General features: G+C 48.8%; 1 protein-coding gene and 1 long non-coding RNA gene across 2 annotated transcripts; one reads left to right on the top strand and one right to left on the bottom strand.

Moving 5' to 3' along the window:
- Positions 1-13,260: 13,260 nt before the first annotated feature.
- TMEM185B (transmembrane protein 185B) lies at positions 13,261-15,277 on the bottom strand. Its single transcript, XM_047772181.1, has one exon. It carries the CDS (start codon positions 14,823-14,825, stop codon positions 13,770-13,772), a length of 1,056 nt encoding a protein of 351 aa, XP_047628137.1. The 5' UTR covers positions 14,826-15,277; the 3' UTR covers positions 13,261-13,769.
- Positions 15,278-16,931: 1,654 nt separating this feature from the next.
- On the top strand, positions 16,932-19,239 carry LOC125123036 (uncharacterized). Its single transcript, XR_007133961.1, has 2 exons — positions 16,932-17,412; positions 18,243-19,239. It is a non-coding gene; the product is annotated as an uncharacterized LOC125123036 (long non-coding RNA).
- Positions 19,240-20,154: the final 915 nt, after the last annotated feature.

Below are 20,154 nucleotides of genomic sequence, written 5' to 3'. Positions count from 1 at the left end.
CAGGGCAGGCCCCCCACACTGTTTCAGTCTCAGCTGTTGGGTAAGTTTGGGGAGCACTTGTTTGCTCTGCGTTCTGCAGACTCTTTGGGGTTTCTCCTAGCCTGTGACAGATGTCTGCCAACTGCTCCACCCCCTCCCTGGGCCTTGCTTCACCCAGGGAACTGGCTAATCCAGTCACCTCTGCTCTCTTGAGCTGCCAGGGGGCAAAGAGTTGTGAGAGCAATTCTGGGTCTGGGTAAGTGGATCCTTAATCCTCTGGACCATAGGAAAATCCTTAAACTTTTTTTTGTGAAAAAAAGGTTTTTATTGTGGTAAAATCTATATGATATAAAATTTATTGCTATTTTAGCCATTTAAAAACTTTCAATTGGGAGTTCCCTTGTGTTACAGTGGATTAAGGATCAGGTGTTGTCACTGCTGTGGCTCAGGTCACTGCCATGGCGTGGGTTTGATCCCTGGCCCAGGAACTTCCACATGCCATGGGCAGGGCCAAAAAAAAAAAAATTATTTAAAAAATTTTAAAGCTATGATTAAAATATGTATGATTTACCATTTTAACAATTTTTAAATTTTACATTAAAAATATTTAAACTGTGCAGTTTGCATCGTGGTGAGGTGGAAACAAATCTGACTAGGATCCATGAGGATGCAGTTTGATTCCTGGCCTTGCTCAGTGGGTTAAGGATCCTGAGTTGCTGTGGCTGTGGTGTAGGCCAGTGGCTGCGGTGCCAATTGGACCCCTAGCTTGGGAACCTTGATATGCCATGGGTGTGGCCCCAAAAAGCACACACCAAAAAAAGTTTAAACTGTGATAAAATATGCATAAGATATACCATTTAACCATTCTCCAGAGTACGGTTTTGTGGCATTAAGTACATTCACATTGTTATGCGCTGTGACCGCCGTCATCCACAGAACTCTGCATCTTCCTCAAATGAAACTCTGTTCCCATTAAACACCAGTTCCCCCCTTCTCCCCTCCCCCAAAGCCCCTGACACCTACCCTTGTATTTTCTGTCTCTATGAATTTTTTTTTTCTTTTAGGGCCACACCTGCAGCATATGGAGGTTCCCAGGCTAGGGATCAAACTGGAACTGCAGCCGCCGGCATACACCACAGCCACAGCAATGCAGGAACTGAGCCATGTCTGTGACCTACACCATAGCTCTTGGCAACGCCAGATCCTTAACCCACCAATCAAGGCCAGAGATTGAACCTGCAACCTCGTGGTTCCTGGTCAGATTTGTTTCCACTGAGACATGACAGGAACTCCTATCTCCATGAATTTGACTATCCTACGTGCCAGATATGTAAGTGGGATCATACAGTGTTTGTCTTTTTCTGGCCAGCTTATTTCCCTGAGCATAATAACCTCGAAGCCCATCTAGGCTGTAGGCTGTGTCAGAACTTCCTTTTTCAGGCTGAGGAATACTGCATCGTATGGACATACCACGTTTTGGTTAGGCACTCATCTGTCAAGACGTTTGGGTTGCTTCACCTGTCGGGGAGGAAATGATTTCCTCTATAACCACCCCCCCCACCAGGTGGTTCTGGCTGTTCTAAGAATTAAACTGACATGAGACAGATTTAACAGGAGAAAATCCAACAGATGTTTAACTACATGTAGACTTGGGAGAGACCCAGAAAAACTAACTCACCCAAATGGCCCTCACCTTAAACGCTGTCCTCAGCTAAGGGCAAAAGAGGACTTTGAGGGTGGGGAGGGTCAGCTCTGAGAGGTGGCCAAGGAAAGCCCAGGGAGGAAGGATGAGTTTAAGTTCTTTGCCTTCTCGTTGGCTTGGTTGTCCTCCTCTTCCTGGTACCACAAGGGAGACGCCCTTACAAATGGAGATTCCCCTTATACATGTCAGTGTTTCCTACAAAGGGTTGACTTTTAATTGATTTTCGGAGTTTTCCCCATATTTGCTGTTTCTTATAAAATAACCAAAAAGCTAAATAATTAATATGCCCAAAAGACATATTTTGGAAGGGCTAACCCTGCTTCCTTCATACCTCTGAGCATCCATGAATAATGCTGCTGTGAACATGGGTGTGTGAATATCTACTCAAGTCCAGGCTTTCAGATCTTTGAGGTATATAAACCCAGAAGTGGAATTGTAGAATCCTAATGTCGTCCTTTTTGAGGACCCACCAATCTCTTTTCCACAGCAGCTGTGTCACTTTACATTCCCATCAGCAGTGCACAAATGTTCCAGTTTCTCCACATTCTCTCCAGGAGTTACTGTTTCCTGGTTTGGTTTTGTTTGGTTGGTTTTTATAATAGCCATCCCAATAGGTGTAAAGTGGTAATCTGATGGTAATTTAAATTTTTTATGTCTCTATTGATAGTGTTAAGTATCTTTCCATGTGCTTAATGGGCATTGTCGTATATTCTTTGGAGAAATGTCTATTCAAATCCCTTGTCCCTTGTTAAATTGAATTGTTTGGGTTTTGTTTTTGAATTTTAGGAATTCTTTATATATTCTAGATTTTAATCCCTTAAAAGATGTACAATTTACAAATCTTTTCTCTCATTCTGTGGAATGTCTCTTCACTCTTTTGAAAATGTCCTATGAGGTACAGAAATTTTTAATTCTGATGAAATCTAATTTATCCAATATTTTCTTGTGTTACCTGTGCTTTTGGTGTCATACCCAAGAAATCATTGTCAAGTCCAATGTCGTGAAGATTTCCCCCTATATTTTCTCCTAAGAGTTTCATATGTTTAGCTCTTACATTTGTCTTTGATCCATTTTGAATTAATTTTTATGCCTGGTATAAGGTAAAGGTCCAGCTTCATTATTTTGCATATGAATATCCAGAGATAATTTTACTTCTTCCCTTTGAATTTGGATGCCTTTTATTTCTTTTTCTTGTCTAATTTCTTTGGCTAGAGCTTCCAAAGTGGCAAAAAATGACATCCTTGTTTTTTCCTGGTCTTAGAGGAAAAGTACTATGGACTGAATGTTTGTGTAACCCCCCCAAATTCATGTGTTGAAGTGCTAATCCTCCATGAGATGGTGTTTGGAGGTGGGGCCTTGGGGTGTGATTAGGTTTAGAGCAGCTCATGAGGGTGGACCCCCGTGATGGGATGTGCTCTTATACAAGGAAGAAGAAACATAGTCACCTCTCCCGGCACACGGGCACCAGGAAAAGGCCATGTGAGGAGGGAACCTGGAGGAGGCCCTTGCCAAGCACCTGACGGGGCTGGAACTCTGACCTCAGCCTCCCAACCTCCAGAACCCTGAGAGAGAAATTTCTGTTGTTGGAGCTGCCCAGTTGATGATCACTGGGCAGACAAAAGTTATTAACTCACTTGGCTTAACAAGCATCCTCATTCATCAGTTATTTCCTGGGGGGGTGTGGGCTTAGTCTGACACACTCCATCCACTGCCCTAGAGAAGTGAGCCTTTACCTGGCCTGCCTGGGGTGGAAGTGGAGGGAGCAGATCCCTTGGAAGCCTGGTGCCTTGTGAAGGGAGGGCAGACAGGATCAAAGCAGCAGAGGACAGACAGTCTTTAAGGAAGCTGAGGATACTGAGGGCCGGAAAGTAAAAACAATCTGAGATGGGAAGGCACCAAACATAAACCTGGCTTCATGGTAGCAGTAGTAACAATAGCTCAAAGGTGGAAACAGCCTGGTTGCCCATCAGTGGATGAATGAATAAACAAAATGTGGTATATCTGTACAACAGAGTAGTACTCACCTGTAGAAAGGAATAAAGTACGTACTATGACATGGATAAACCTTGAAAACATCATGTAGTGTGAAAGAAACCAGATGCACAAAAAAATCACATGTTGTATGATTCCATTAATATGAAAGATCCGTGGAGTTCCCTCTATGGCATAGTGGGTTAAGGATCCAGTGTTGTCTCTGTGGTGGTTTGGGTTCCTGTGGAGGTGTCAGATTGATCCCCAGCCCAGTGCACTGGATTAAGGATCTGGCATTGCCGCAGCTGTGGCATAAATTGCAACTGTGGCTCGGATTCAGTCCCTGGCCAGGAAACTTCCATATGCCATGGGTGTGATGGAAAAAAAAAGGAAAGAAAGATCCATGAATTTGGAGTTTTGGATGACTAGGTGCAAACTATTTTTTTTTTTTTTGGGCCACATTCATGGCACGTGGAAGTTCCTGGGCTAGGGAGTGAACCCTTGCCACAGTTGTAAACTGCACCACAGCTGTGGCAGTGCCGGATCCTTGACCCACTATGTCACATGAGAACTTCCAAAAATTAGTGTATATAAAATGGATAAACAACAAGGTCCTACTGTATAGCACAGGAAATTATATTCACTTCCCTCTTATAAACCATAATGGAAAATAATTTTTAAAAATAGTTTAAAAAATATGAAAGATCCAGTGCAGGTAGGTCCCTAGAGGTAGAAAGCAGATTATTGGTTGCCAGGAGCTGGAGGTTGGAGGAATGTACTTAATGGGTGTAAGGTCTCTTTTGGGAATTATGAAAATGTTGGAACTGGATAGAGGTGATGTCTGCACAACAGTGTGAATGGACTAAATTCCAATGAAACGTAAAATGGTTTATTTTATACTGTGAAATTCACTTCACTAAAACAGAAAACACTGAAGTCAGAGCAAGGAAAACTATTAGGAATAAAGACAGATAATGTATAATACTAAAAGAATGAATTCACCAAGGAGACATAATAATCTTACAGGACTATGCACTAAACAACAGAGCTTCTCAATACATAAAGCAGAAACTAATGGAAGTGCAAAGAAAAATATATAAGTCCTCAACTATAGTTAAGATTTCAGTTCCCCTATAGTATAAATGCCTGATATTAAGCTTTTCGCTGCCAAGGCATACATTTCAAAGACATAGTTACACAGATAAAGAACCAGGCCGCCCCACCCACCACTTTCTGCTTTCAGAAAGCCCTGGAGAATTCAGATAACTGGCCCTTGAGTGACACTGCTTTTCCCTTCTCACACTTTAGTTCCCAATCTTGTTTTAAATTCATCAATAAAGAGTGAACCCATGAGACCCAAGGCCCCCAACTCTAAACCTCAGTGAAGGTAGGATCAGAGGTCTTGTTCTCTTTCTCTCCCTGCATCTCTGTGTGGCCCAGTGTGGTGGGTACCGGTGAGTAAGAAACGTTTTTTCCAAGTCCCCTACTGGTTGTTGCTGAGTTGCACAGAGGCCTCTCCAGCCACAACTTTGGTCCTGATTGGGGGAGGGGTAATGTCTGTGGGGGCACACTGCAAAGAACAGGGACCCAGGTGAGTGCCCTCAGGCATTCCTGGTTGGTAGCATCACTATCAACAGGCTAAAACCCCCACAAAAAAAACCCTCTCTCAATAATTAACAAGTGTACAGAACATCCCTAAGGATAAAGACAACTTGGACCACAGTATGAATCAACTTGAACTAATCGATATTCATAAAACCCTTCACCCAGCAGCACAAGAGTGCAATGAAGATTTACCAGGAGAGACCGTATCCTGACCATTAAGCAAGTCTTAATGAATCTTAAAAGATTCAAGTCATACAAAGTATATTGTCTGACTATAATGAAATTAAACTAGAAATCAGCAGTAGAAGGATATCTGGAACATCCTTAAGTATTTTGGAACTAAATACCCACTTCTAAATGACTTAGTGATGTGGAGTTCCCATGGTGGCTCAGTGGTTAACGAATCTGACTAGGAGCCATGACGTTGTGGGTTCGATCCCTGGCCTTGCTCAGTGGGTTAAGGATCTGGCGTTGCTGTGAGCTGTGCTGTAGGTCACAGTTGCGGCTTGGATCTGGCATTGCTGTGGCTGTGGTGTAGGCCAGTGGCTACAGCTCCGATTAGACCCCTAGCCTGGGAACCTCCACATGCTGGCAGGAGTGGCCCTAGAAAAGGCAAAAAGACAAAAACAAAAAACAAACAAACAAAAAAGCACCTTAGTGATGAAAGAAGATATCAAAAGGGAAATTTAAAAGTATTTTGTATTGAATGAAAATAAAAACACAAAATCTCAAAATTTGCTGAGTGCAGCTAAATTAGTAAACAGAGGAAAATGTATAGCACTTAATGCTTAGAAAAGGTCTCAAATCAGTTACCCCAGAGTACACCTTATAAAAAGAATAAAAGGAGAAAGTCCAAAATAAGCAGAAGAACATAATAAAGAGCAGCAATCAATAAAAAGAAAACCAGAAAATAATATAGGAAATAAAAGTAACCAAAAGATGACTCTTTGAGAAGGTCGATAAAATAAATCAATCTTGGAATTCCCTGTGACCTAGCAGTTAAGGATTTGCTGTTGTCACTTCTGTGGCTCGAGTCTGATCCCTGGCCCAGGAACTTACACATGCTACAGGCATGGCCAAAAAAATTCTTTAATGAGTAAAATCGAAAAAAATCGAGGTCACAAATTACTAAAATAGAGATGACATCACAGCAGAATAATAATAATAAAGGGGATTATATGAAATCATGTATGTGAAATTTTTGAAAATTGTAAAACACTATAAAATTTAAAGAATCTTTTGGATTTCCCGTCGTGGCTTAGCAGAAACAAATCTGACTGGTAACCATGAGGACACAGGTTCAACCCCTGGCCTCACGCAGTGGGTTAAGGATCTGACATTGCCACGAGCTGTGGTGTAGGTCGAAGATGCAGCTCGGATCCCATGTTGCTGTGGCTGTGGTGTAGGCTGGCAGCTACAGCTCTGATTCAACCCCTAGCCTGGGAATCTCCATATGCCATCCATGTGGTCCTAAAAAGCAAACAAAAGAAAAGGGCCACCAGAGAGGAGAGTTAGCTGCTTCTCCTTGCCCCATGAGGACTCAATGAGAAGGGGGCTCTCTGCCAGCTGGGAAGGGCCCTTACCAGAATCCAGCAGTGCAGGACACTGACCTCAGACTTCCAGCCTCCAGAACTCTGAGAAATAAGATGTGTGTAGCTGACATCACTTGATTGCTGTTGAGTCCCGCAGTGTAGAGGATTTTTGTCATGGTAGCCTAAGCTTAGACTGTGTTTTGGGCACATATCTGACTGTCATTTGACCATGTGTGGGGGGGGACATGCACCTGGGACTGGCCCAGGCCATCACTGCAGCGCTGGGTGGCCTGCTGGCCTGCTTTGCAATGCCCCCCTCTCACCTGCTGGGGTCCTCAAGCAGATTCTATGAGGCGGCAGAGTCTCAGGGATGTCCCAGGTAAGGCCCCATTGTCTCCCTATCTGTAACTTCTGCCTGAGCCTCTGGAGAGGAGGGTGGTCACTCAGAGACTACCCTAGCCTGGCTGTCCGGGCCCTGTTTGGCCTCCCGAGGCTGGACCTTGGGTCTAGGTGGCCATGGCCCTCATCTCCCAGCTCTGAAAAGTGTATCCGATGTTTCAGAGCCCTGTCATCACGGCGCATACCCCTGGCCTGGGGCAGAGTCTGGCCTGGTCCTCAGGATCAGCCAGGAGACCGGGCTCAGGTGTCCTGTCCAAGGGGACGAGAGCCAGTCAGGGACCAAGGGTGGAGTGGGGGCTAAGCACAGCTGGAAGGGAGAGGGGTGAGTCAGGCCTTGAGTAAGGAAGATGCTCGGATATTTAACCATTAGGACAGCAAGCCCCGCCCCCCAAGATTAAACTGCCTGGTGGAGAAAGGTGGGGGTGTGTTGAGCAGGGCAGCCCTGGCTCCACAGCAGCACCAGGCACTTGCCATACAGGAGGCGGTGCAGACTCTGTTCTCACTGGTGGCTGGCTACCCATTAAGAGCAGGGAGGCCTCCTGGAAAGGTCTCAGGCCGGTGGAAGAGACTTTGAGTGTCCCATTCACTTACTGCCCTCGGTTAAAACTGGAAGGGCCACGTCAAAATGCCAGAGTGGGAGTTCCTGTTGTGGATCAGCGGGTTGAGAACCCAACTAGTAGCCATGAGGATACTAGTGCGATCCTTGGCCTCGCTCGGTAGGTTAAGGATCCCGTGTGGCTGTGACTGTGGTGTCAGCCGGCAGCTGCAGCTCCAATTCCACCCCTAGCCTGGGGACTTCCATATATTTCTGGTGCAGCCCTAAAAAAGAAAAAAAAAAAAAAAAAAGCCAGAATGGCCCAAGGAAGAAGACTTTGGCCACTTTGAACCAGCCACATCTCAGATCCAGAGATTGGCTGAGGTGGTGAGGAGGGTGGGGGAAGGTCCTGGTGTGGAGGAGAAGATAGAGGGCAGGTGACCCTTGTTTGTGGTGGAGGAGGCACTGGTCCACGAGGGGTGGCCCCTGGGACAGGACTGTGAGGGGACCAGCAGGGAGCTGGGATGAGACCAGAGATGTGATGCCCACATGGCCCCAGGTTCTGCACAAGGTGTTCTGCTGAGGCTGAGGCCCAGACCCAGGGCGAGGGGAGGGGTCGAGGCCGAAAGTGGGGTTGGGGAGCTCTGAGCCACACAGGGAGGGAGGTTTTGAAACCACTTCCCCTCCCTGACCTCTAAGTAAGCTCTTTAACCCACAGGACATCCTGAGAACAGAGACTGTGGCCAGGAAGCCCTGGGGGGAATGGCTGTCCATCCCTGTGTCCCCTCAGTGGTCAGGGCCACCCAGCCCAGCCGACACAGCCGCCTTGGGGTGTAGGGGGGTGGTGAGGAGACTCTGGGGCAATTGTGTTGCTGCTACAAAAGGGGTGGGGCTTATGGTCAGGATCCTAGAGAACCCCCAGGCCCCACATGGTTCTAGGTAAAATTAAATGAAGAACCAGCAGGACCTGCACAGGGCTGAGGCCCCACCAGGTTCCAAAACCCCACCAAGTGCAGTGTGGTCAAGGATGGCGGGGTCCCCTGGGGTGGCAGAGGAGAGAGGCATTCTCTGACTGTGCAGGAAGGACATACCTGTTACTCTCCCCTCCTTGCCAGGGACATGGATCATAATATACTCCACCCAATTTTCACTTTCTTTCTCTTCCCGCCAACTCTAATCTAGAGCAGCCCTTCTCAAAGATTTTGGTCATAGGACCCCTTCAACACTCTTAAGAACTGCCAAGGAGGAGTCCCCCTTGTGGCTCAGGGGTTAAGAACCCAACTAGTATGCATGAAGATTCAGGTTCGATCCCTGACCTCTCAGTAAGTTAAGGATCTAGTGTTGCTGTGAGCTGTGGTATAGGTCGCACACCTGACTGAGATCCTGCATTGCTGTGGCTGTGGCTATGGCTGTGGCTGTGGCTGGCAGCTGCAGCTTCGATTCAACTCCTAGCCTGGAAGCTTCCATAGGCCCTAAAGAGAAAAAAAAAAAAAAAAACCGTCAAGAACCGCAAGGCCCTTTTGTTTCTGTGAGTTGTAGTAACATTCACCATGGCAAAAACGAAAGATGGTGGCTTTAAAAAATATTTATTAACTCTTTAAAAAAAAATAAACTCATCATGTGTTAACTTTTTTACAGTGAAAAATAAGCAGAAATCTAGGGAGGGGAAGGGTGGCACTGTTTTTTCATTCCTGCCAACCTTTTGCGTCCGGCTCACCAGAGGGCAGCTGCATTCTCGGATCCGCGACTGCATCTCACTTGAAGTCTCGGTGGAAGAAGAGCATCTGCTTCCCCTGAGAGGTAGCTGGGAAAGGGAGGCGCTTGTGGGCCCCCTGGGGTCCTTGAACAGCCCTTGGAAGCATGCCATGGTAGTGAACATTAATCCACACATTCTGGAACATACAGAAAGAATATGATAGAGCAAGAGACAGATGAGACCCCTGCAGATGCCCTGGATGAAGAGGTGGCTGCAGGAAGGATGAAGCAGCTTTGCGCCATGCCCCTCTATCAGGAAAGATGAGCTAATGCGTGGTGGCGAGGCCAGTTGTGTCCTGCTGGATAAGAGCAGTGGTTTTGAAGGGTCAGCACAGGAGGATGCGCATTCCCCAGCCCAGGAGCACTTCTGTCATCAGCTTTGGTCACCCAGTCTCTGAACAGCCTTCCCTTCTGCACAAACCTCTACTGAGTGAGTCTGGCCAAGTCCTGCCTCCTCCTCCTGGTGCCAAAGAAGCCAGATCCTCTTCCACTTCATGTTCTGGAAGCTGCAAGGTCTACCCATCACACCCTCCCTCCTGGTACTTGAATCTTGAACTCTGGGCAGAGATGGCTGGGTATTTGTTACCTTGGTGGCAGTGTCTCGTGGCTGCAGTGGGTGCCAGCTGCAACATCCTCACCAGGTGGTCCCTGAGGCATCAACTTGCTAGGGTCTCTGGCAGCACCCCTTTCCGTGATTTCCCACATGCTTGCTGAGCTTGGCACCCGCATTCCTGCCCGTGTGCCAGCTGCCCGGATCCTTTACTGAGTCAGACATAGCACTTTCTCGTATTTGCCTTCCAGAAGCCTGGGCAGGCCTGGCCGGGAGGGTCTGCTTCTTCCTTGACCCAGAGTGCTGCTGAGGCCTGTGTAGATGCTGCTTCTCTCTTGTTTCCCAGCACTTCCCACCTGGCTGGTCTCCCTGTGCCCGGGCTTGACCTCTCCAAAGCATCCCGGGGACCCCAGAGAAACCCTTGGAGTCCAGTGCTGCCATAAATCCATCCTGTGTGGAGCCTCCAGAACCCTCCACTGTTGACAGAGGTGTCTGGATGCAGGGCCTTCCTCATCTCACCTCAAGGCCCCTGCCTACCGGCCCCCACCCCACCCCAGATTCCCTTGTAGTTATTACTGCAATATTGCAATATTAAATAATGAAATTTTTTTCTTTTTGGCTGCACCTGAGGCATGTGGAAGTTCCTGGGACCAGGGAATGAACTTGAGCCACAGCAGTGACAATGCTGGATCCTTAACCTGAACCACCAGGGAAATCCAAACAATGAACTTTTCAAGATGACAGAATGTTTGTAAAATACAGGGAAGATCATTCACGTTCTGCCACAAATTTTGTGATTCCTTTCCTGTCTTCAAAACTCTCTTGCAAGGGCTTAGGGTTTAACGAATCTGACTAGGAACCATGAGGTTGCAGGTTTGATCCCTGGCCTTGCTCAGTGCGTTAAGGATCCACTGTGAGCTGTGGTGTAGGCCATTCAACCCCTAGCCTGGGAACTTCTATATGCCTCTGGTGGGGCCCCAAAGAGTCAAAAACAAAAACTCTTGCAACAGCTGCTCGGACTGTGTCACTGTTCTTGGGCTCGAACTTACCACCCCCAAGGTGGGGCTTGGTCTTGTGCATTGGCCAAGAGAACAAGGACACTTGACATCCACCAAGTGCGTGACCTGGGGCTCAAAGTGTGCTTGTGGGGTTGGCTTGGCCTTTTGTGCTTCTGCCATGAGAAAGGACATGCCCAGGGGACTGCCACTCCTTCCCGCCCCCAGGACCTGGAACAGGCCCAGACCACGCCCATGCCCTAGAATATAAAACCCCAGGGTGAGGATTTGTAATCAGTAGGCCTCTGAGATTTCTGAGGTTGTCTTGCAGTAACAGCTGACTAAGGCATCTTACAGGAGAAACTAGAGTTACTGAATTGGACACATGCTAAATACTGTGGCTAGTCAGGGTTGCCATAGAAATTAGGTAACTCTCCAGGCATAGCTGAGACTGTATTAGCTTCTACAGACTAAACAACTTTCTACAAGCCGCCACGCCGGCTGTTTTTACTTAATGGTCTTGAGGCAGGAAAGAGGTCAGCCAGGGGATGACCCACCTGCTGAGAACACAGGACCATCACTGGCTCTCCAACACTAGGCCACCCTGGGATGGCAGAGAGGAGACAGGCAGGTGAGTGTCAGGAGGGACTGTCAGGTTTGGAGGGATTGTTTTGGGTGCCAACAAGTCCACAGCCTCAAATTGTACCAGGAGGGGCTGTTGAGCCCACGGCTGCCCCCACACCAGCCCTTCAATTCCTCTGGCAACCCCTCCTCCACAGCGGTATCTTATTGAAGTGTAAGCCATGTCTTTAAGGTATTGTTTGGGGGTGGAAGGACAGGCAGGGGCTGGGCTGGGCTTTTGCAAACAAAGATGAGAGTCAAGCTCCAGGGAAAGATCACCCCGAGGCCAGGGGCATCCTCCACTCTCCTGCACACATTGCTCCTGCCTTCGTCCCTCCCACAGATAGTCGGCTGCCACAGGCACTATCTCGTCACTTAATTGTGTGCTGTGTGCGTGAAGGCAGTTGCCAAATGTGATCTGCGCGCATCCCAGCACCACGTCCGGCTCAGAGCAGGTCCTCGATCAATACATTTTGAGGAAGCGAATGAATGAATCCATGCTTGTGAAATGTTACACCCACTGCTTGTGGGCTGGCAGAGACCACATGTGTGTGTCTATGACCTCAGTTCAGTTCTAGGAGACCAAACTGAGCTGTAGCAACACCCTCATGCTTTTGGGCACCCACGTCCCCAAAAGGTTGGCCATTGTTGCTAGCATATCTTCTCACCAGGTAGATTATTTACGTAATCCCTACGGAGCCCAGCTGAGATAATTTTTACTAGGTTGCTAGTAACAGAAATGGGTTCCCTCCAGTCTTCTCCCCATTAATAATATCAATACTCTTAAGTTTTAACCTCCTTTTGAAAGGATTTGTTTTTCTCAGAAAAACAAAACCCTTCCAGGATCTGGTTTGTGCCCTTCTGATCCCCTGGCTACCACCAGTACCTAAAGCAACATTGTACTTATTTTAAAAATAACCTGTTTCTGACAGATCAAAAAGTTTGGACCTTAAAATAATACTTGATCCTGTTAGCCATTTTCGGTTAAGGCCACTCTCTGGCTTTCCAGTGACAAGTATAAATACCACTTTACTTTATGGCCAATTAATAGTCTAAGATTCTTAGAAATGGACAAACCACTTGCTGCTTCTTTTAGTTGTTCGTGAAGAGATGTACTTGCCTGTGTGGAAAAATTCAAGGTGCTAAGTAACAGTTACACTTTATGGTCTGGTGCCACCCTGGAGCATGTCACCTGTTCCCAAAGGATGGTGGCTCCTCCCAAGAGAGACCTTAAAACTCTGCAGCCCGAGGCATTGGAACACCTGAATATTCAGATCCTTGGGATTTTTCAATCCCTATATTCATGCCTAGAACTTTAATAAGACCCCAGACCAGGTACATATTAATGTTTTAAGCAATCTTTAACAACATCTGCAATAGACATGTGTCTTCACATATAAACTTAAAAAAATACTTTAACATAATACACTTTACTGCACAGAACTAGAATTCAACATAATATATTACATGGCTAAAATATTCATATAAATATCACATCTGTATGGATTCACTGCATTAGAAAAATTCACCTCTGAGGCTACTCAAAACCTGTATCAGTAAAGCCTAAAGAAAAAACTATTTTAACAGGAGGAACACCTAAAGTAACAACTATGAGGTTTATGTGCAAGTGGTGGGAAGGAGAAGGCTTTACATTTGCTATTGATTACGTCACAACAGGCACAATCTGAAATACAATTTCAGGCCAGCAGTGTATAAAAATACTTTTCAAAACAATACTTTTGATAGGTATATAGTACCACTTAAAAAAAAAAAAAAGCCCTAGCTGTGTCTTGAGCCCATCTGAAGACCTACTAAAACAATTTAATGCACAGCTCTAGCTGGTTCTGCAGCAGCAACCTGGAGACAAGCGCCTCATACCGGGACGCACATCGTGCACGCGCACAGGCACACCCACCACTATAGGGTAAAATAACCTCCCACATCTCTGATGAAATACTGATGAGTCACTGGTAGGCATCGATCTCCAACAAGGCATGAAATGATGTTTGGAGCCTGTTATCAGTTCCAAGTTTGGGATGGATGAGCAAAGAGGCCAAAGTAAGGTGGACTTCGGGTGTATATGGTTTCTTTTCCACTCGTGGGCACTCCCCCACCGACAACGAGTTTAATCCGGCATATCAATATTTAACTTGGGAGGTGGGGGAACATATTTTCCAGGGCTCTGGGTTATCACGACCCTGGCCTTCTTTCCGAACATTGGAGCGATTTTAGGAGCTTCTGGAACAGATGACGTTTCTTCAGCGTCTTCACTATCTTCATGATGTAGATCGTATGAAATATTCCCGTATTCTCTTAAACAAGGGAAAATTTCAAGCAAAAACTGGCAGAAATCTCTGCGAATACCAAACCACCAGTGGTTGCCCCCCTTTCGCCGAAATGTTGTGGTCATTAAAGTGATTAATGACAGCCAAAGAGGGACGAATATGGAGACGTAGGAGAACACGTTGTGGCCGTCCAGCCTGTGAACCAGCAGAACCTCAAAAGTGAGGAGGGGCACGACGATCGTTATCCAGCTGATGGCCATGGTCACATGTGTTCTTCGCTGCTCGGCAACCACATCCAGAGAACGCAGGAACAGGAGGGACCAGACAATGTAATAGAGGACCACCAGGCAGAGAAAGGACATGAGGATCCAGAGCGGCACAAACACCACCAGCCACGGCCAGTGGATGATCCTGTCCAGCCTCAGGGCGATGAAGATGAACTGCAGGATGTTGACAGAGCACAGGATTTCCAGCTCCAGGGACCTGTCGTGCCGGAAGCCCCATACGCAGGCGGCCACGGAGACGGGAGACACAAAGAAGAGCGGCATGAAGACCAGTAGCCAGAAGTGGGTGCCCCTCTCCACCCTGTCGCAGACTAGGACTTCGAACATGAGCAGCAGCAGGTGGATGCCCACGGCGATCAGCATGGCCTTGAACTCCACACAGGCCTCACCCTCGGTGCGGTAACGGGGATTCCTCGCCCAAACGCCCGCGCCCACCGAGGCGCCGGCAAGGACCAGGAGCTTCCACAGCCATATGGGGGCGAACACAGCCCAGTAGCTCCACTGGATGACGCCGTCCAGGCGGAGGGGCAGCAGCACGGAGAAGAGCAGCAGACAGGCGTAGATGAGGAACTTACTCGGGTTGAAATCCTGGAACAGGCCCCTGGGGTTCATAGCGAGGCTGCTGCCCCCAACCTGGGGCCACCGCGCTTGCGCTGCTTCCGGAGCCCGCCGCCTCCCCCGGCCCGGCCCGCGTCAGACCCAGGTGGGAAACAGCCCTGAGCCCTGCAGGAGGAGCTTCCGGCCTGCGGCGCCGAGAGGCCGGAACACGTGCGCGCCTGGTCACGTGGCCCGGCCGGAAACGCGATGGGCGTAGCGTGCGCGCCGGCGGTCTCCAGGCGACCCGCCGGGCCCGGAGGACGAAGTGTCTCGGAGCCCGGCGCTGCCTGGGCCCCGCGGCCGCCCGCCTTCACTGCGTACCCATTTGGAAAGCAGCTACTGCGTGTGGCGCCGGGAAGGGCGGGACGGGCGACTCCGGCCGGCCCGTTGGCAACGAGCTGGCGGCCACCTCGGGCGGACGCTTCCGGACGGCGCTGCGAGCCGGGAGGCGGGAGTGAGCTCACATCCTCTGGGCCAGCCCAGGCGGGAGGCGGGGCCCAGGCAAGAGGCGGGGCTGGGCGCGGATATGGGCGGGCCAGGGCCCAGGCAGGAGGTGGGGAAAGGGCGGGGCCGAGAGTGGGTGGAGCGCGGCCGGCCGCGGGTGCCCCACCCTCTTCGGCAACCGACTGGGGCTCCAGCGCAGCCGACCCGAGCGGGGGAACCGCGTGGGCACGAGCGAGGCGGGTGGACGGGCGAATGTGGAGTTTGTGAGCGAGCGAACAGGTGCTATAACTAGGAATGCACAGAGTGGGTGTGCAAATGTGAAGACGTGTGTGTGCACGAGACATGAGGCAGTGGGCTTGACCTCGTGCGGCGGAAGGGGCTGGTGCGTGCAGTCGGTGTACTGGGTAGGGTGGAGCCCAGTGCCTGGAACAGATGGCTTCTGGGGCCGAATTCGACATGGTGGGGCACTGGCAGTTCTCAGGCTGCTTGTGAAATGGCGGAGGCAGGGTGCCTGGCTACCACTGCAATTTCACACCTGCCCAGAGAGGATGAGAAGGTGCTGAGAGGGTGTTAGACCCTGCAGGGCCCCTCCCAAAAGTTCCAGGAGCGGGTGAGGAAACTGGACCCAGCAAGCAGGTGCTTCCTGCTCCAGGTCACAGTAGGGTTAGAAGCAGAATGGAGATTCAGATTCTGGGCTCCCCACTTGAAGTTCCTAACCCTTATCTGCCCCCGCCTCAGTCTGATTGTGACAGAACAATAGTGGGACAAGGGCCAAGAGGTCAAGAAATCTGGCGTGGGAGTTCCTGTCATGGCTCAGAGGAAACGAATCCGACTAGGAACCATGAGATTTCGGGTTTGATCCCTGGCCTTGCTCAGTGGGTTAAGGATCTGGTGTTGCCGTGAGCCGTGGTGTAGGTCACAGACACGACTCGGAACTGGCATTGCTGTGGCTGTGGTGTAGGCAGGCAGCTACAGCTCCGATTAGACCCCCAGCCTGGGAACCTCCATATAGGGCTGTGGGTGCGGCCCTAAAAAGCAAAATAAAAACAAAAACAAAAAAATAACTCTACCAGTCCAGTTACTGAAATGGGTTTTTTGAGGATTCAGTGAATCAACACATGGAAAACACTTTGCATTTAAAGAAAGTTCGCTGGTGGCTCAGTGGGTTAAAGATCCCATGTTGTTACTACTGTGGCATAGGTTCAGGCCCCAGGAATTTTCATATGCTGGCGCAGTCAAAAAAAAAAAGTCACCACACTTTGGAAAGTAAAGCCTGGGGGTGGGGGACCTGCTGGCAGCTCCCCAGGGAAGTGGTGGCAGAGCCAGTTCTTCTGGCCCCTGTTAGGACACTCAGAAATCCTCCCCAGGATCCTCCCTAAAGCCACATGACCTCGGGGCCTTTGCTGCCAGCTTGGTGGCCAAGATGGAAGTTTGGAGCCTGTTTCCCACGCATCTAGAGCACCTCCAGACACGCATCTGGTTCTCATCCAGGAAGGAGTTTTTTTTGTTTTTTTGTTTTTTTTTTGTCTTTTTGCCTTTTCTTGGGCCGCTCCCATGGCGTATAGAGGTTCCCAGGCTAGAGGTCTAATCGGAGCTATAGCCACCAGCCTACGCCACAGCCACAGCAATGCCAGATCCAAGCCACGTCTGCGGCCTACACCACAGCTCACAACAATGCCAGATCCTTAACCCATTGAGCAAGGCCAGGAATCGAACCTGCAACCTCATGGTTCCTAGTCGGATTCCTTAACCACTGAGCCACAGCGGGAACTCCCAGGAGGGGAATCTTGAGATGGACTGTCACAATCTCATGTATCTTTGCTGTCCTCCTCCCAAGGGAGGTCAGAGCCTGCTTCCGCAGGTGCAGCCATAAAAAGACAAAAAAAAAAAAAAAGAAGAAGAAAAATTTGAGCCTACTCATGATAGTGACTCTGCCCTGGCTCAGTAGTTCCCTCCCCACTGGCTCTGAGTACATGGAACCCACAGCCAGACGCAGTCCTCACTGCCAGCATGGCAAGCCCTGTGCTGTTCCCTCCCAGGCCAGGGCCATCTGTCTTCAGAGAGCTCACGTATTTGTTCTTAGTTTTCAGTTGCGGCTGTTAACAACTTGCCACAAGGAGAGCTTAAAACCACGCCCACGTTTCATCCCACAGTTTTGGTGAGTCCGAAGTTTGGGCTTAGGCTGAGCTCAGCTGGTTTTATGCCTGAGTCTCACCAAGGGCCTTGTTCCCTGCTGGAGGCACTGATGTGAATCTTATTCCAGGCTGGTTTAGCTTGGCAGGACTTCATTGCCTTGGGGCTGGAGGACTGAGTCTCCCCTGTCCTTGCTGGTTGTCAGCCGGGGATAAATCTCAGCCGCCCACATCTCCTGGCCTAGGGCCCCCTTCACAGCCGCCAGTGCTGCATTCTCCCACTTTCAAATCTCTGACTGCCCCTTCAGCTGCACTTCTCCTCTGCCTGACTTTTCTCTTGTTAAGGACTCATGTGATTACACTGGGCTCAGCTAGACAATCAGTTCCCTGGAGGAGCTGGAATGAAGGCAGAAGTCTAGACCAGGCCATGGTCTTCTGGCCCCAGTAGACAGAATCCCCTCACTGCAAATCCCCAAAGTAGGTGGCTAGGGGTAGAGGGATGACCTGTACAGAAAGCCCAGGGACACTGGCCTTCTCAGACCCATCTAGATTGGCTTAGGTCAGCTTTTTCACCAGGACACCATAGACCACCTGGCCCTTTGTGCCAGCCTCAGCACCCTGCTGCCCTGTGACCCCCTCAATCCTGATGCTGCTGTCTCCAAGCTTTGTGAATTTGGCAGCTAAGCAGCCTCCAGCCCCATCTGTGTGGTGGAGATAACCTCACACAACTGTAATGCAAAATGAAACCATGTATGAAAAACTCAGAATGTGCTTAGTTATTCTGTCCTTTCGGTGGCTACTGTTTCTCTTTTATTTATTTTTTCTTTCTTTTATTTTTCCTGGCTGTGGCATGCAGAAGTTCCTGGGATTGAGCCCAAGCCACAGCAGTGACAATGCTGAATCCTCAACCTACTAGGCCACCGTGGAGCTCCAGGTGTTTTTCCCCTCCCTCTCCAGCTGTGAGGTTCTCCCCCACCCCCCGGTTGTGTGGTCAGGCCCAGTGCTCACATCCCAGGGCATTGAGATCCTCTCTCTGCTCACCTGGCTGTCCCAAGATGACAGTGGTTCCCAAGGGCAGGACCCCATCTTTCATCTCTGTATCTGCAGTTTCTAGCACAGACCTATGCACAGTGAGTGTATCCAGGAAGCAGGGGTGGGCAGAAAGGAGGCAGCTGTTGTGGCATTGTAGGCCTGGGCTGAGCAGCAGAGCAAAGCAGCTCATCCAAAGCCCAGAGGTGTTGGGTTTTCAAGGGGAAGTCTCTGGGCCCCACACGAGCCCACCAGCCCCTCATGCTTGTGCTGAGCTCCATATTTCAAAGCGAGACATCATCTGAAGCTCGTTTTGAGGGGCTGCAGCAGAGGCACAACCCTCAGTTCACAGATGGGGAAACCAGACCAGGTGAGCCCCAACTCTGTGACCACAGCTTTCTCCTGAGCCCTGCCATTGGCCCAGCTGGTGTCCAGGCCCCACTGAAGAGCTGGACTCTGATCGGGGTCCCTTGAGACTTAGGCTTGTGTTTAGCAGCTTTTCCTCTACTGGCATATTCATATCACGAAGGTGTGTCAAGCATCTGTCCTGACCTGCAATGCAGTAGTACACATGCTAGATTCACGAGATTAATATCCCAGGGGTGCTTAATACATAAAGTCTAGTATTTTTGTTTCATCTTCTTTGTCGTCTCTGCAGAAACAGGGTCAGTGCAAATCTGCAGTTGATGGCAGCTGGTCAAAGGCTTTTGGTCTGGAAAACTCCTCAAAGGTGAAGAATTTACATTGATGAAGAGGTAAAAAGGCCCAAATCAAATGTAGACTCAAGTACTAGGCTGCATAAGATTAAATCAGTGAAAAAACCAGGACAGTTTTTGATGTGTGTGCAAGTGTGCGTGTGGAGTCTGTGGTTTATTTGGGGTTGATCACAATTACCTCCAAATGTTACAAAACCATAAACAAAACCCTGGGAGAATTTAATTTGAGGCATCCAAATACAGTTCAACTTTATTAATTCAATCTAATTTCTTATTTGTGGCTGTGGGCGAGCAACTTCCCAAATTAAGGATTTTGCTTAAACAAATGGTAAGCAGTTCAGAAAACAGTAGTTTGCATTTAAATTGGCACAACCAGGTAGTTTCTGCCCTGGCGCAGTGGTTAACAAATCTGACTAGGAGCTGTGAGGTTGTGGGTTTGATCCCTGGCCTCAATCAATGGGTTAAGGATCCAGTGTTGCCGAGAGCTGTGGTGTAGGTCACAGACACGGCTCAGATCCCATGTTGCTGTGGCTGTGGTGTAGGCCGGCAGCTATAGCTCCGATCGGACTCCTAGCCTGGGAACTTCCATATGCGTCGGGTGTGGCCCTCAAAAGACAAAAGACAAAATAAATAAATAAATAAATAAAATTGGCACAACCAGAATATTTTCAACAGTTGGACCATGTTAGTTTTCTTTTCCATTCTCATGTGCACAATGAATTTACTCAGCCAAGAGTTTTCTATCATATAGAGATAATCCTTGGTTCTGTTCTCACCTGGCATCAGTTCCAAAATAGTGTGCCATAGGTGGATGACTGGGGCAAAAAGGGACATTAATAAAAAAAATTTTTTTTTTGCTTTTTTGGGCCACATCTGTGACATATAGAAGTTCCTAGGCTAGAGATCAAATCAGAGCTGCAATTGCTGGCCTACTCCACAACCATAGCAATGCTAGATCTGAGCCACATCTGCGACCTACACCACAGCTCATGGCAATGCTGGATCCTTAACCCACTGAGCAAG

Source organism: Phacochoerus africanus, chromosome 3 (genome assembly GCF_016906955.1).
Source record: "Phacochoerus africanus isolate WHEZ1 chromosome 3, ROS_Pafr_v1, whole genome shotgun sequence".
NCBI lineage: Eukaryota > Metazoa > Chordata > Mammalia > Artiodactyla > Suidae > Phacochoerus > Phacochoerus africanus.
The sequence above is the reverse complement of the archived record's forward strand: the minus strand, read 5'-3'. Positions and strand labels throughout refer to the sequence as shown.

Bases quoted from the DNA above. Each gene is read 5' to 3' on its own strand.
- TMEM185B (XM_047772181.1), bottom strand. From the start codon at position 14,825: ATGAACCCCAGGGGCCTGTTCCAGGATTTCAACCCGAGTAAGTTCCTC.